The 13,989-nt window shown below is 45.7% G+C and overlaps 1 protein-coding gene across 1 annotated transcript in view; it reads right to left on the reverse strand.

Annotated features, from left to right (window-relative positions):
* The window catches only part of LOC146796256 (myosin light chain 1, cardiac muscle-like), a 164,380-nt gene that overhangs the window by 53,170 nt on the left and 97,221 nt on the right, over positions 1-13,989 (reverse strand). The window contains exon 3 of the mRNA XM_085628748.1: positions 8,883-9,032. Within this exon, the coding sequence (XP_085484874.1) occupies positions 8,883-9,032 (150 nt within the window). The remainder of the gene's footprint in view (positions 1-8,882; positions 9,033-13,989) is intronic.

Raw genomic sequence — 13,989 nt, forward strand, 5'->3', positions numbered from 1 at the left:
CATGTCTGCTTCCCTTCTAGGTCAATATAAAATGAGCCCTTTTACCTTAACTATTTGTCTCAGAAAGCAGGTGAATGCAGTGTGTCACAATGTTTCATGAGTTCTTCTCCATCATGATTATTGCCTATTTGACTGAAGTTCCTTCTTTCTTTCAAGTTTTGTGTTGCTTGTCCATACCTATATTTTTTGTCTCTGCATGCCATTTTCTGTATCTTATTTTATTTCCTTTTGTCTTTTTCATCTCTCTTGGTGCCTTCCTCCATTTTGCGGAGGCTTTTTCATCCTACATTCTGGCACCTAACTTTTGCACCACACAGTTTATTTTCCCATCTCTTGAGAAGTGACATGATAGTAGTTGGGGGTGGGGGGGGTTGGCTTAGCGTCCCATTGAGATACGACTAGAAAGTGCTGACCAGAGGCTGCATCACAACACAAGCTAGCAGTGCTCTTGCACCAGGATGCCACTGCATGCATTCTTGTTGCCTGGTTCCAAAGGCAGCAGACATCTAAGTAGAGGTCCATGGCTGTCCAGGTGGGAGTGGTTGGTAGCGATGGCCAGGGGTTATTCCTGAAATTTGGTAGCTTTCAGACAGTGTTACAGGCATGTGGCATAGTAGTGCCATCAGTATGTACAGCATTTTAACTAAGTGGCTCCCTGGTACAGCTTTTTTTAAACACAGTCATTAAGTTAGTGCTGTTATCTTAGACACTGTCTGACACAAAGGACTTCATAAGCTATCTATAGCCTGGTATGTGCTGCAAAGATGAGTTTGTTCTGATGAACGGCAAGAAGTTTTGTATGAAGTGAGTTTTAGGAGCTGCATTATGATTAAAATGTACATTACACTTTAGCTAAAACACCCCTTGAGAAGAGAGAGTGCAGATTCATTTTCTGTGAAGACTTTATTTTTGCAACGAAGGCAAATATAGGAATAGTATCTAGCCACTTTGCATGTGTTGAGGGTGTTACTAGCCATCTCAATAGTCTCATTGTAGGTGTTGACTGAATCTTTCAAAGCCTTGCCCTGAGAAAGCCCAATGTGGCGGGAGGCAGAGGGCAACTTTAGGTGTCATCAGCTTCCAGAATGGCTAGGCACCAGCATGAGGGCAGTCTCCATTGCATCCTCCACTGCAGCCTTGGCACATGGTCACTGTGCGCCCCCTGCCCACATCTACTGCCAGGCGAGGCTGCATCAAGGCAGCATCAGGGCACTGTTAGTAGGCCTAAGCTAGGCCCAGGTTAAGCCTAGCTCATGGAAGTGGCCTGATAGATTGGTTGCGGCCTGCGGGCAGGGCTGTTTGACTAGCAGCCAAGAAAACTTGCAGATTGACACATATTGCAACAGAAAGCTTCCACCCCCAAAGAAACCTCGCTTTCCAAGGGAACCACCCCGTCACAGTGTTGCTGTGCCACAGGGCCTACTACAACTCCCGGAACAGTTTGAGTAACCAGGAGCTGCTTAAGAGCAGAATATTGCGGGACATCAGGGGCGTAACACAGGCCCCCGCATCCCCCACAGTGTGGGGGGACCCTGAGCTGCAGGGGGCCCCCTGTGCACTGTACTCATGCCGGAAAGCTCCAGATTAAATCCGGAGCCAGGGCCCTCTGTGTATCTTGCAGGGGGACCCCTTCAACTTTCGTTATGCCACTGCGGGACATTGCAGCTTATTAAACAACCACAAATGAATGCTGTCAATGGAAAGTCATCTCCCCCAAATCTACTTCCATTGACAAGATGCTTTAAAGGGCAATAAGGCTAATTGCCACCGAAATCGAGCTCACTGAGAGGCGCCTCGCTTTGGGTGGTGGAGATTCTGTAGCAGAACCAGGCCCCTTTCTCCTACTATTGAGGTCCCTGACCAACAAACTGGTCAGGAAAATGCAGATTGTAGTAAGACAGAAAATACATTTAGCAATGGTTCAAGTCATGAAAGTGCAGTGGGGGAGTTGCACCAACCATCTAAAAAGACTAAACGGGCCACCAGGAGAAAGGTAAATACTGATGGACAGCTTGCCTTTCCTAGACACTATACGTCTGGCTACATCTCTACTACTGTTAATAAGGATTCCCCTGAAGCTAATGTAAAACCTCAATGACTGGACAACTACATGGAGGACTTAATCGATCAGGTCAAGGGTATATTAATGGAACAACTGTATCCCATTAAGCCGAAGTTAGCAGAAATTTATACATACATTAGAGCTGCCCCTAAATTTGAGATCTAATGAGGAATTACCAACAACTTCCCACACATAGGAGAACCCAAGTAATTCTACACTTGACACTCTTTTTGAGCCCTGTCATAATATGCCTGCTAAATCTTAAAGTTTGCACAAAGAAGTGGCGGCAAATATGAAGCGATGTGTGAGCCAGGGAACAACTGGCACACCCCAGAATCAACATAGAGAGGAGTTGAGGGGCCTCCTATTCAAGAAACTAGTATTCTTACGCAGAACTGAAAAACAAGTGCTTAAACTGGTTAGGAAATTTTAGGAACTATTCTCCTTCATGGGCCAACGACATCCTTCTTTCCCACCGAGTGAGATGGATTGGGAGGAGACCAAAGGATTTCGCAGGTGACTGCAAGATCATTCATTTTAGGAACCCTGCAGTGGTCTTTAAATTGCTATTTGATGTTAACCCTTTCCAGGCGAAGGGTTCCAGAATAATTGTCCTCCTGTTGGGATATTTGTTACAAGTCTCCAACAGTCCTAGGCAGGAGGCAACATTCAATTCCACTTAGAAGTTGCTTGCTCTCTGCAGAATCCTGCCTGACCAAGCCCCCAATGGATGGTGTTTTGTTCAATGTGCCTGTGCATAATAGGTATGGTTTTGTTATATTCCATATAGGTACCTTATATAGGTGCAGGTAACATCACAACCTTTCACCTATATTCTTCCCTACATTACATACATAACGGTTCTTAGGTGCTGACCTTTTACTTAGATACGACACTGTATTCAGAACGCAGGTTTTCCCTAGTTTGAATCTCATACAATATGCATGAGGTTTCTTGGAAGCACAGCTGCACTACCATCTCCTGTATAATATCTCTGTATAAAGTTCAGGCCCGACATCATCCTCTAGGCCAACACAGTAACACAGCAAGGTAGGACCCCTGGGGAGACCTGTGGGGTATATATACATCATGTCTTGCTTTAGTAAGACAGAGGAGACCATGACTTCCCGGCTGACACACTGACCAGAGACGCTGAGCTCGCAGTGGTCCAATATCCCTCGCAGGGTGTCCAACTCGAGACCAGGATGGGGTCCCATACTCTCTCATTCTCAGGTAATTGGGTGGACTAAATCCTAGAGGGATTATTTGCATAACACCTACACAGATGCTAGGTACATTTACGTACATCTAGTTAGGGAGGCATTGTAGGAGTACGCACTTATTTATCATGTATTTAATGTACTTGTATATATTCATGATTACTGCAAAATGGTAGAACTGTACCATCCCTTTACATTCGTAGTACTGCTAATCATATATCTCTGCTGCTGTCTAATGGTTGTTGCAGCTCATCTATTCTACACTAGAATAACAACTGTTTAATAAATGTTTATTGACAAACGCCCAGTATGTTTATTCTGTGTATCTCTGAGACAAACTAAGTGAGCACGAGTGACTGAGCGAAAAGTAGTACATTGTTTTCACGATCCTGGGGGATCAAGGTTGTCATGTTCTGAGGTTGCCAAAACCAAATCTCTCCCCAATAAGAGGAGATTCTAGTGGCACTGTGAGCTAGCTGATACAGACAGGCTAATGTATCCGATGGGGGGCACGTAATCAGTCCGCCACCAATCCCACAGTTTATGTTATCCAAAACGCGCAGATCCTGTATAGGTTATATAGGAACTACGCGACTGTTTGATGAGTCATATTGACTGACTCAAGGATGGAGAGAACTCCCAAATTATGAACAGCTTCCCTGTAGGGGTTAGAAGGGAGGGAAAATGTGGTAAGGGCACAAGGGCTTCATCAAAGTTGAACGTGACTGATAAGATCCCTGTTTGTGCAGTTGATTCATGTGATGGTCACCTGGGGTTATCTCCCCCCATTTTACAACAAGAAAATCAGGCCACTGCATCCTGTAAAGAGAAGGAGGGGAAACAGGTAACATAAAGCTGCCTGATAGTGGTGTTTAATTATCATGTAACCCCTCCTAGGATTCAGAGGTTGGATAATTTTAACCCGGCTGTTACTGAGCGGGTCTTTGTGAGTGAAGCTTCTACTGCGGATAATGATAAGGAGGTCTCTGACAGGTTTACTCCAATGCTAGGGCCCAATTCTACCCTTAAGGTGATTTCTTGGAATGTCACTGGACTTGGATAAAAGCTTGAGAACCAGGAATTGGACTCATATATAAAACCAATTTGACATATACCTTTTTCGAAAACGTGGCTTACATCTAAAGTAAATAGAGCTGGTTTTGCTACCATCAGTAGTGAGGCAGTATCCAGTGGAATGGGGACATCCTCTGAGGGTCTGATGACTAGGGTAGGCACTCATATTAAGTGTACAGTGGTGGGGACAGAGGCCATTTTGAATGTTGTCCTGTGTGTTTCAATAGCAAAGGTAGTACTATTTGTATCTACAACATCTACTCAAGATACACAGGAAATAAGCAAGAATCACCATTAGTTGACCAGCTAACTTCACATTTGAGTGGACTGCAGCTGGGGATAATGAAAATAGTGGGAGGTGACCTCAACTGTCAGTTTGAGGCGCTAGACCACTCATACAGGGCTCACCCCAAGAAGGATGATAGACTTTGGTCAATCTCCGATCTTACCATTAAGCCAATCAAGAATTGGCCCCCCTTGGCATTTCAAATTAATGCACTGGTGTTAAACCAGAATTTGCAGGCTTGCAATGGAAGGGCAAAGTCTGATACATTCAAGAGTCATAACAATTCAAGCTTAATTGATTATATTTTAGTTGATGCTAGTATTTGCCCCATGGTTGAGGACATGATTGGGGCCTCAGGACATTATAATGATCACAATGCCCTTGAGTTAGTTATGGATCTCCCGAAGGCACCCACGCCTGGTCTTTTCATTAGTCCTCTAGATAATAAATGTTTATTAGCCCATAATGAGCGTTAGATTCACTGGCGTTCAGTGTCCCGCTCAGAATGGATAGTGAGGGCCATATATACATATGTGGAACGTGTTATGTGATATCACCATGGACCTAATCCAAGAAGATGTCCAAACTAAAGTAGGGGTGGAACACCAGTTCCTATTTAAGAGATTAAAAACGAATTCTTCAAGGTTTGGAGGAATCAGGACCCAAAAGCGGTGTCTTACCCTGGTTTTATTCCCATTGTCAAAGCTATTAAATCTGGGGAAAAAGGGTAGATACAAATTAAAAGAGCCAACTACAAGAAGGCACTCAGTAAGGCAAAAAGGGAGTGGGATAATAGGAGGTGGGTCCAACTCCTGGAAGCCACCAGAGATAAAAAAGGCATTCTCTTTTTTGGAATGTTGTAGCCATAGGGATTTCGAAGGGTTTAGTGGACTGGGATAATAATATTGCAGCTGATGCATAGACCCAGAATTTTTCACACCTCTACTCACCATTACCTTCGGATATCAGGCAAGATGCCACAGTAAGCAGCTTATGCAGTGTCAACAAAGACAGATTTGTGGAGAACTGTGAGTTTCAACCAGTCTCCTGTCTTGAGTTTGAACTAACTTCTAGAAAGATTGTGTCCCACGAATTGATAAAATACCAGGAGATTTATCTCTCTCAGAGATCAGTATCTGGGGACTATATCTCACAGTGGTTTTCAGTGCCATCTTAAAAGGGTGAGGAACCCAGCGTCATGACCTGGGGCTAAAAATGTTCCCATGCACAAGAAGTGATCATCCCTAGACCCTGTCAACTATAGGCCCATTAGCCTTATTGACATCACCCTGAAAATGTTCTGCAGGGTTATACTAACCTGGCTTCTGCTTTGGTTGGGAAACGATGCAGTCTTATGTCCCCTGTAAGCTGGCTTTCGGTTGAATACTTCTACTATAGATCAACTATTCAGACTACAAGTGATCTATTGGAAAACAGTCATTATCAATAAGGAAGGCGCTAAGTGGTATTCGTAGATCTCAAAGCAGCCTTTGATATGGTCCCAAGGAATAAATTGAGGCAGGTGCTCGCTAAGATGGGAGTTACTGAGTACCTACAAAGCATCATTGATAGGTTACATGTAAATAATTTTGGGATAACTGTGGTATGTTGGAAGAACTGACAGACCTAATCTCTGTAGGAAAGGGAGTAAGACAGGGCTGCGTGTTAGCTCCACTCTTTTTGCATTGTATCTGAATGATCTTGTTAAGCATCTTAACACAGGTGTAAATGATCAACCCAATGTTGGTAAGCATGTGGGTTCTGGCCCTCGTGTTCGCAGACGACACTCTTCTCTTGGACAGATCCCCAATGGGGATTAAAAAACACACTGAACGAGTTTTCAGTACGTTTTGTTCTTCTAGAGGGTTGGAAGTAAACATTAACTAAACAAAATATATGGTATTTAAGCCTTGCCATTCCCCTCTAAATGGTGCATTTATTTGATTACTTGGGGATGACTCTTGATGAGAATTTGGATTGGAGCACCATTTCTCAAAACGCAAGCTAAAATTAGGACTCTATGGGGCATATTAACAAGGGCTTTATCTCCGCTTTTTTGGCTTTAAAAGCCAAAGCAGCGGAGACAAAAATATTGCCCTATCAACAACAGGGTGCTAATATGCAAAATCGCATGTTAGCACTCTTTTTCACTATGCTTCCCTTTGCATCTCTAATAAGATGCAAAGTGTGCGTTCCAGAGCAAAATAATAGGAGAAATGTCGCTAAGCGACATTTCTCCTATTATCAAACTTCACGCTAACCCTGTTAGAGACAAAAAAAGCAGCGCTAACCACGGTTAACGCTGCTTTTTTACGTCTTAGCCATGTATTCCATTGGGAGGTGGATTACATGGCTAAGTCCACCATGGGCTATCAACAATGATATCCCTATCCTTGTAGTTTTATCGCTGCATTACCAGCGATAACCTCCCAAAATGCCGCTATCGCTGGATTTTTTATCTAGGCGGTTAGCGTTGTTAATAACGCGATAACCAGGCGATATTATCCAGCGATAGCGGGCGTTAAACAAATTAACGCTAAGCGCCCTTAGCGTTAATTTTCCCTGTTCCTTGTTAATATGCCCCCAAGTTGGTGGGCCACTGAAGCCACAAAAGGGGTCCCTTAGTAAACTTGTTTCTCCAGCAGCGATATGGGGGTAAAAAAAAACAAAAAATCTTGAATTAGACGAAAATCGTTTTTTGAACCTCTTATTGTGCCTCCCTGTAAGTACGCCCTTGATTCTGCTGAGACTTCTCATGGAGATTAGATCAATCCCAGATTTATGAGAAGCACAACACTTAATGTGTTTGAGAAGACTCTGGGTTACCCATGAGTTGTCATCATACTGCAGAGGGGTAGAGGGAATTCTTAGCAATCCATCTTCTTCCAGTTTTCTTTGGCGAAAACACATAAGAGACACATTTATGTGGATAGGATTAGCTCATTTGTGGGCTGAGCCAGAGGGTTTTTGCCTAGGAATAAGTGAAAAGGACTTAAAGAATAAGTATAAGTCCTACAAGTTGTGTAATCTTTTAACTTCTCATGCACATGGCAATATAACTAGCTCTTTTTTAAAGTTCAAAGACTCTCCTAGAGGATGATATTAAACTAATGTTGGCTAAAACAAACTGTATGTGAAGTTCAGGTTTGGCACGATCTCCCTTTGTTCTTTTGTATCAGGTTGGGTAGGAGCTGCTGATCCTAAGTTCCAGAGCTGCCCAGGGTGTGGTTATGTGAAAGAAACAGTACCCCATCTTTTTTTTCTTCTTGCCCAGCTTATAATAGGCCTAGGTCAAAATGGCTGGTTCCTATCTGTAGAAGCATGGGTACCAAAAATTATGAGGAGGCATTCAGGACCCACCAAACTAACCCAGAACCCCCTTTATTTTTACAGTTTCAAGGTTTTCAATGATTTTATGGTTTATGATTAGCTCCCTTATTACTGCACAGAAATAACTAGTAAGGGAAATCGAATGACTGCATAACTAGATAATGCACCTTCCAAAATACAACATGATTGTCTATAATGACAACTGTCTAGGGCCACAAAAAGTTTTTTGTACTGTTTAACTGTGATGTAACTTTTATATATTTATTTTTTAGGATATTGCTTTATTTGATAGTTCCATTGAACAATTTTACATATTGATGAATTGTAAATTTTGATGCTATTGTATATATTTTTTAATTGATGTATCATTTTATGGTATTATAAAAACCGAAATAAAGGCTATTTTGGTTTGATTTGCATTAATTTGGTGTTATGGCAAGTTAAAGAAAATACAGTTAACTTTTACAATCTGAATCAACAAATCACTGAACTTTGTCAAAACATACAGACGGAACAGTAGCAAAACTGAAAAAAACATACAGACAAAAATATCGCTTTTTGAATTTATTGGTGCATTGTCTATCCCAACTTTGGCATAGCTTCCTTCTGCCCATGCAGCTAGTTTAGTGTAATTTTGCATGCATTTCACAAAATGTTGTGTTCCACTTAAAGATACTCTTAGTTTCACCTACTTCCACTGAAAAGTGAGAGCGGTACAAGAGACAATGTTAATACTTCTTGACCAATTATTTTTTTTTAAATCCTGATTGTACCCAAACATCAACATTCTAGCTGGTGTTTGCGCAGATGTTTCTCACCGCGCGCTTTCCAGCGGTAGGAATACCTAAAAAATAACTCTATTTGCAGAGGCCAGATTTCTGGAACCCTGACATTACAAACAAGGACTCACCTTCTTGCTTAGGCCGCCCCAGGACTTTCAAAACCTCAGCGTTGGTTGGATTCTGTCCCAGGGCCCTTAGGACGTCCCCGCACTGCGCGTAGGTGATCTTCATCTCGTTCTTTGGAGTCCGATCAAAGAGAGAGAAGGCTTCTTTAAACTCTGAAAAGAAGGAGGGAAAAGATCAATGTTTACCTTGAACGGATGCATGTTTTCAAAACTGATGGACGTATTATTTCCACTAGAATTTCATATAATTTAGGTGTCATCGCCATTTTGATTTATCATCAGCGAAGTTTCAGTGGGAAGCTGAATTTGAGGGAAAGGCTCTTTCACTGTGCCAATGATGAATCCAACTTGGCTCTCCAAATATATGGGTTTGGGCTTGTGGGGATGGAGGAGAAAATGGGAGTACATAATTTAGTATTTTTCATTTTCAAATAGCATCTTAAAAGTTGCACTGTATAACGTGTGGTTGTCGTGCACTCTGCCGGCTCTATAAATTAGATTGCTTAAGGTTCCTAAATCTAATAAAATCAGGATCGGTACAGGCTGTGCCAATATTTCCTTATTCCAACAATAGCACATATACTGGCTGGCAATGAATAAGCTGTCAAAAACAATAATGAGCCCTAGAACAATAAAAACCCATGGAAGCCTGGCATCAAAGACCAGGTCTGTTATTAGAAAGTTGGAATGTTGACAGCTCCATTGAAGATAAAGGAGTCGCTCCAGGCTTATGATGGCTGGTATAAGCCTTCTGCTCCTGCATTTCAATGTTTGTCTGTATGTTTCTCCTTTTTTAATTTAGAACATTCCTGTCAAGAATTCCTGTCATACAAGGGAAACACGCCCTTATGTAAACAGGAGAGCTGTTACATAACTCAAGGGAAACACGCCCTTATGTAAACAGGAGAGCTGTTACATAACTCAAGGGAAACACGCCCTTATGTAAACAGGAGAGCTGTTACATAACTCAAGGGAAACACGCCCTTATGTAAACAGGAGAGCTGTTACATAACTCAAGGAAAACACGCCCTATAAAGGGAGGAACCGGGAGGTACAAGGCTGTCGGATATTGTGTTTACACCAACGTACCTGCTTCGTGAAGAGCAGTGTTCCGGAGTGGTGCTCCAGTAAGGCAAGAACGGAGGTAGGTCGAGTCGTTACTCCCTGGGCCGTGTCTTGCCCCATCGTCACCTGTGAAGGACCCGGAAGCTCTACCGGTCAACCATTGAGCTTCGCTTTTTGACTCGGCTGAGTCCAAGCGCAGTGGCGCTTTTGCTGGTTGGAGTCGTAACTCCCAGCCCGACCAGAGACACAGGGACTGCCAGCTGTAACGCACACCAGGAGGTGTTTGCCGCGTTACAGACTCGGAAGTCCACAGGATCGATCGAGCGGCTGCTCTCGGTTCAGTCTTCTTGCTTGTGATTGGGGTATCGGTGACGCATCACCAGGAGGTGACTCCGCGTCCCGGTGCAGTCTGAGGAAGAGGTTGAGCGGCTGCTCCCTTCAGGTAGAGACCCCGGCTGGGTGTTTCCCTGACTCCTCGATTCTCCCCAACACTCTTCGTGCCCCTCACAGCCTACCGATTGGCATTGTCGGCCATTTCATTTCTGCCCTCTGTTGGCATACGCCGGGATCGGCGTATATGCAGAGGACGGTTAGGACCATCCGTGCTGTGGGCTGGTAACGTACTTAGCCTGGAGGGTTCCAGTGACTATAACTTTTATTTGTTCTTTGTATTTTATTTGCCTTCATTAAAAGAACTAACCCTTCACAAGTGGTTGCGTCCTCATTGTCGTGTCTGTTAAACGATCCTGAGACGTTCAGGGCGTTACAAAATATCCGACCTTAATAACACTAACTGTCTCCCGGTCGATAACAGACATGGCAACCCTTGATGATGTGCTGGCTGCTTTAGCGGCCATGCAAGTTGAAGTGGCTGCCTCTAGGCAAGAAACAGCCGATGTAAAAGCCAGACTGGATGCTATCCAATTGGACCCGCTCACGCCCAGCACCTCCCTCACGAACCAGACCCCTGCGGTAGTAGTGGAAATGCCGGTAGCCATCCCCTTGGCAACACCAGAGAGGTACAGTGGGGATCCTAACACAGTGCAGGTATTCCTCACACAAGTGGCGCTACATTTATCGTGCAAACCAAAGGCGTTCCCCACGAGTCAGGCTCGTGTGGCTTTCCTTATATCCTATTTGGCTGGAAACGCGGCACAATGGGCCGTACCTCTGGTGAGCAGGGACGACCCCCTCTTATGTGATTGGGGTGCTTTTCGCGAGGAATTCCTGAAGGTATTCGACAGAAGGGCTGACTCGTACACGGCGGACCGTGAAATGCTTGAGTTGAGACAGGGATCCAACGACCTGGTGCAGTATCTCAACGCGTTCCGAAGGCTGGTTGCGGAAACCAAGTGGCCTGTTGCTAAACAGACGGCGCTCTTCCATCAAGGGCTGTGCGATGAGCTCAAGGACGCCGTGGCTCATATTGACCCTCAACCCAAGACATGTGAGGGCCTTATCAACCTGGTATTACGGCTGGAACATAGGCTAAGTGAAAGAAAGGGGGATCATGGGAGAAAAGGAAAATCCCTTCCATCCTATGTGACGGTGGGAAGTCCTGAAACTTCCACCGCATCCAAGGGAGAACCCATGGACATCAGCGCAATACGAGCGAGCCTCACAGCCACGGAGAAAGAGTCACGCCGTAAACAAGGATTGTGCCTATATTGTGGCAAAAAAGGCCACTACGTACGTGAATGCCCTGCCAAACCGAAGACGTCACGTTATCGGGCCAACCGGTCGGTAACAGCCGTGGTGGACATACCGGCGGAAAACTAGAGGACTCCAAGACCAGAGAAGGGGCATCTCGGAGTCACTCATCCATCCCTTCACTTTCCCACTCGGTCACTAAGGGACAACGACACCTGTTTATCACGGTGCACGTGGGAGTGCATGACCAGTGGATACCCGTTGTGGCCATGGTGGATTCAGGGGCCACTGGCATGTTTATGGACCACAACGAGGCATGCAGGCTAGGGCTAGTGCTTCTTCCCAAAGCAGTACCCGAAGACGTCTATGCGGTAGACGGAAGGCGATTGGTGACGGGGCCCATCGGACAGCACACGGGGGTCCTTCCGATGAGATATGGGAGAAACCATTTGGAACAAATCGATTTTAACATCATCCGAGCACCCCAATATGGCGTCATATTGGGATTGCCGTGGCTACAGAAACACAACCCCTTTGTGGATTGGCCAACACATCGCATCGAAATGACGTCACCGTATTGCATCCTGCATTGTGGAATAAGAACGGAATCCCTTGACGCAGATGAGAGCGGGAGTCAGACGGTGGCTACAGCGGCAGAAAAAGATGTGGCTCTCCCCCAGGCTTATCACAGTTTTGAGGATGTATTTGATGAGGTGAAGGCGGAAGTGCTACCACCACATAGACAGTTTGACTGCCAGATCGACCTGGTGCCAGGGGCCAGCGTTCCCAGCGGCAGGCTGTATGCCCTGACGGAGCCTGAAAACGTGCATCTCCGGGGGTACCTGGATAAACTCCTCAAGCTAGGATTCATCCGCCCGTCCAAGTCTCCGGCCGCCTCGCCACTCTTCTTCATCCCGAAGGCTAATGGGGAGCTGAGAGCCTGTGTGGACTTTAGGGCATTGAATGCGATAACCATAAAAAATCGGTACCCCTTGCCTCTCATCAGTGTACTTCTGGAACAGGTCAAGAAAGCTCGTATCTACACCAAGTTGGATTTGAAAGGGGCATACCATCTGGTGCGCATGAGGGACGGAGATGAGTGGAAGACCGCCTTTAAGACCAGGTTCGGCCTTTTTGAGTACCTCGTCATGCCGTCCGGTCTGTGCAATGCCCCGGCAGCCTTTCAGTACTTTTTGAATGAGGTATTCAGAGAGGAGTTGGATATCTACGTGGTCGTATATATCGACGACATCCTCATCTATTCGTCCAGTGTGGAGGAGCACGTACACCACGTCAAAGCTGTGCTCCAAAAGCTGAGGGAAAACATGCTGTTTTGTAAACTCAGCAAGTGTGACTTCCACGTCACATCCGTGGAATTCCTCGGAGTGATGCTGAGTCCAGAGGGACAGGAGATGGCAGAACGAAAGATCAAGGCGGTGAAAGAATGGCCGGTGCCCCAAAGCGTGAAGGACGTCCAAAGTTTCATTGGCTTCGCCAACTTTTACAGGCGGTTTATAGATGGATTTTCAGGAGTGGTGGCCCCAATCACACAGCTACTGAGGAAGTCCAAGGAGTTTGTCTGGTCCCCTGAAGCGAACAAAGCCTTTGAGGCCCTGAAAAGCGCCTTTGGTAAGGCGCCGGTGTTGGCTCACCCCGATCCGGATCTCCCCTACGTGGTGGAAGCGGACGCGTCGGATGTGGCGCTGGGGGCTATCTTGTCCCAACGCAACCACGACACAGGGGTGCTTCATCCCGTTGCGTACATGTCCCGCAAACTCAACGACGCCGAACGCAACTACCATATTGCGGAGAAGGAGCTTCTCGCAATCAAGGACGCCTTCACCGAATGGAGGCATTGGTTGATGGGGGCAAGACATGTGGTATCGGTGTACACGGACCATCGGAACCTACAGTTCATGACGGCCACTAGACACCTTTCTCCCAGGCAGCTGCGGTGGATGATCTTCTTTGCGGGGTTCAACTTCCGCATCACATATCGGCCGGGGACGGAAAACCGGAAGGCGGACGCCCTGTCCCGTCAATCTGCAGTTAAGGAACCATTGCCTGCAACCGAGCGTTCCATCATTTCCCCGAGGATGGTATTGGGGGTTATCCAACCGGATACTTTCCTGAGGGGAATAAAGAGAGGGATCAGGTCATTCGCATGGCGGAGGTGGCTCCTCAGTCACAGAGAATGGCAGCTGAAGGACGGGATACCCCTGAAGGGCAGGTGCCTATTGATACCCACGCCTAGGCTAAGGAAACAAGCATTCATCTGGTGCCATGACTCTCCATGCGCAGGTCATTTGGGCTTTGAAAAAACGGTGGCTAGCATGGGACGGCATTTCTGGTGGCCAACCATGAGAGTGGATGTCAGGAGGTGGGGACAGGAGTG

Source organism: Triturus cristatus, chromosome 10, assembly GCF_964204655.1.
Source record: "Triturus cristatus chromosome 10, aTriCri1.1, whole genome shotgun sequence".
Classification (NCBI taxonomy): domain Eukaryota; kingdom Metazoa; phylum Chordata; class Amphibia; order Caudata; family Salamandridae; genus Triturus; species Triturus cristatus.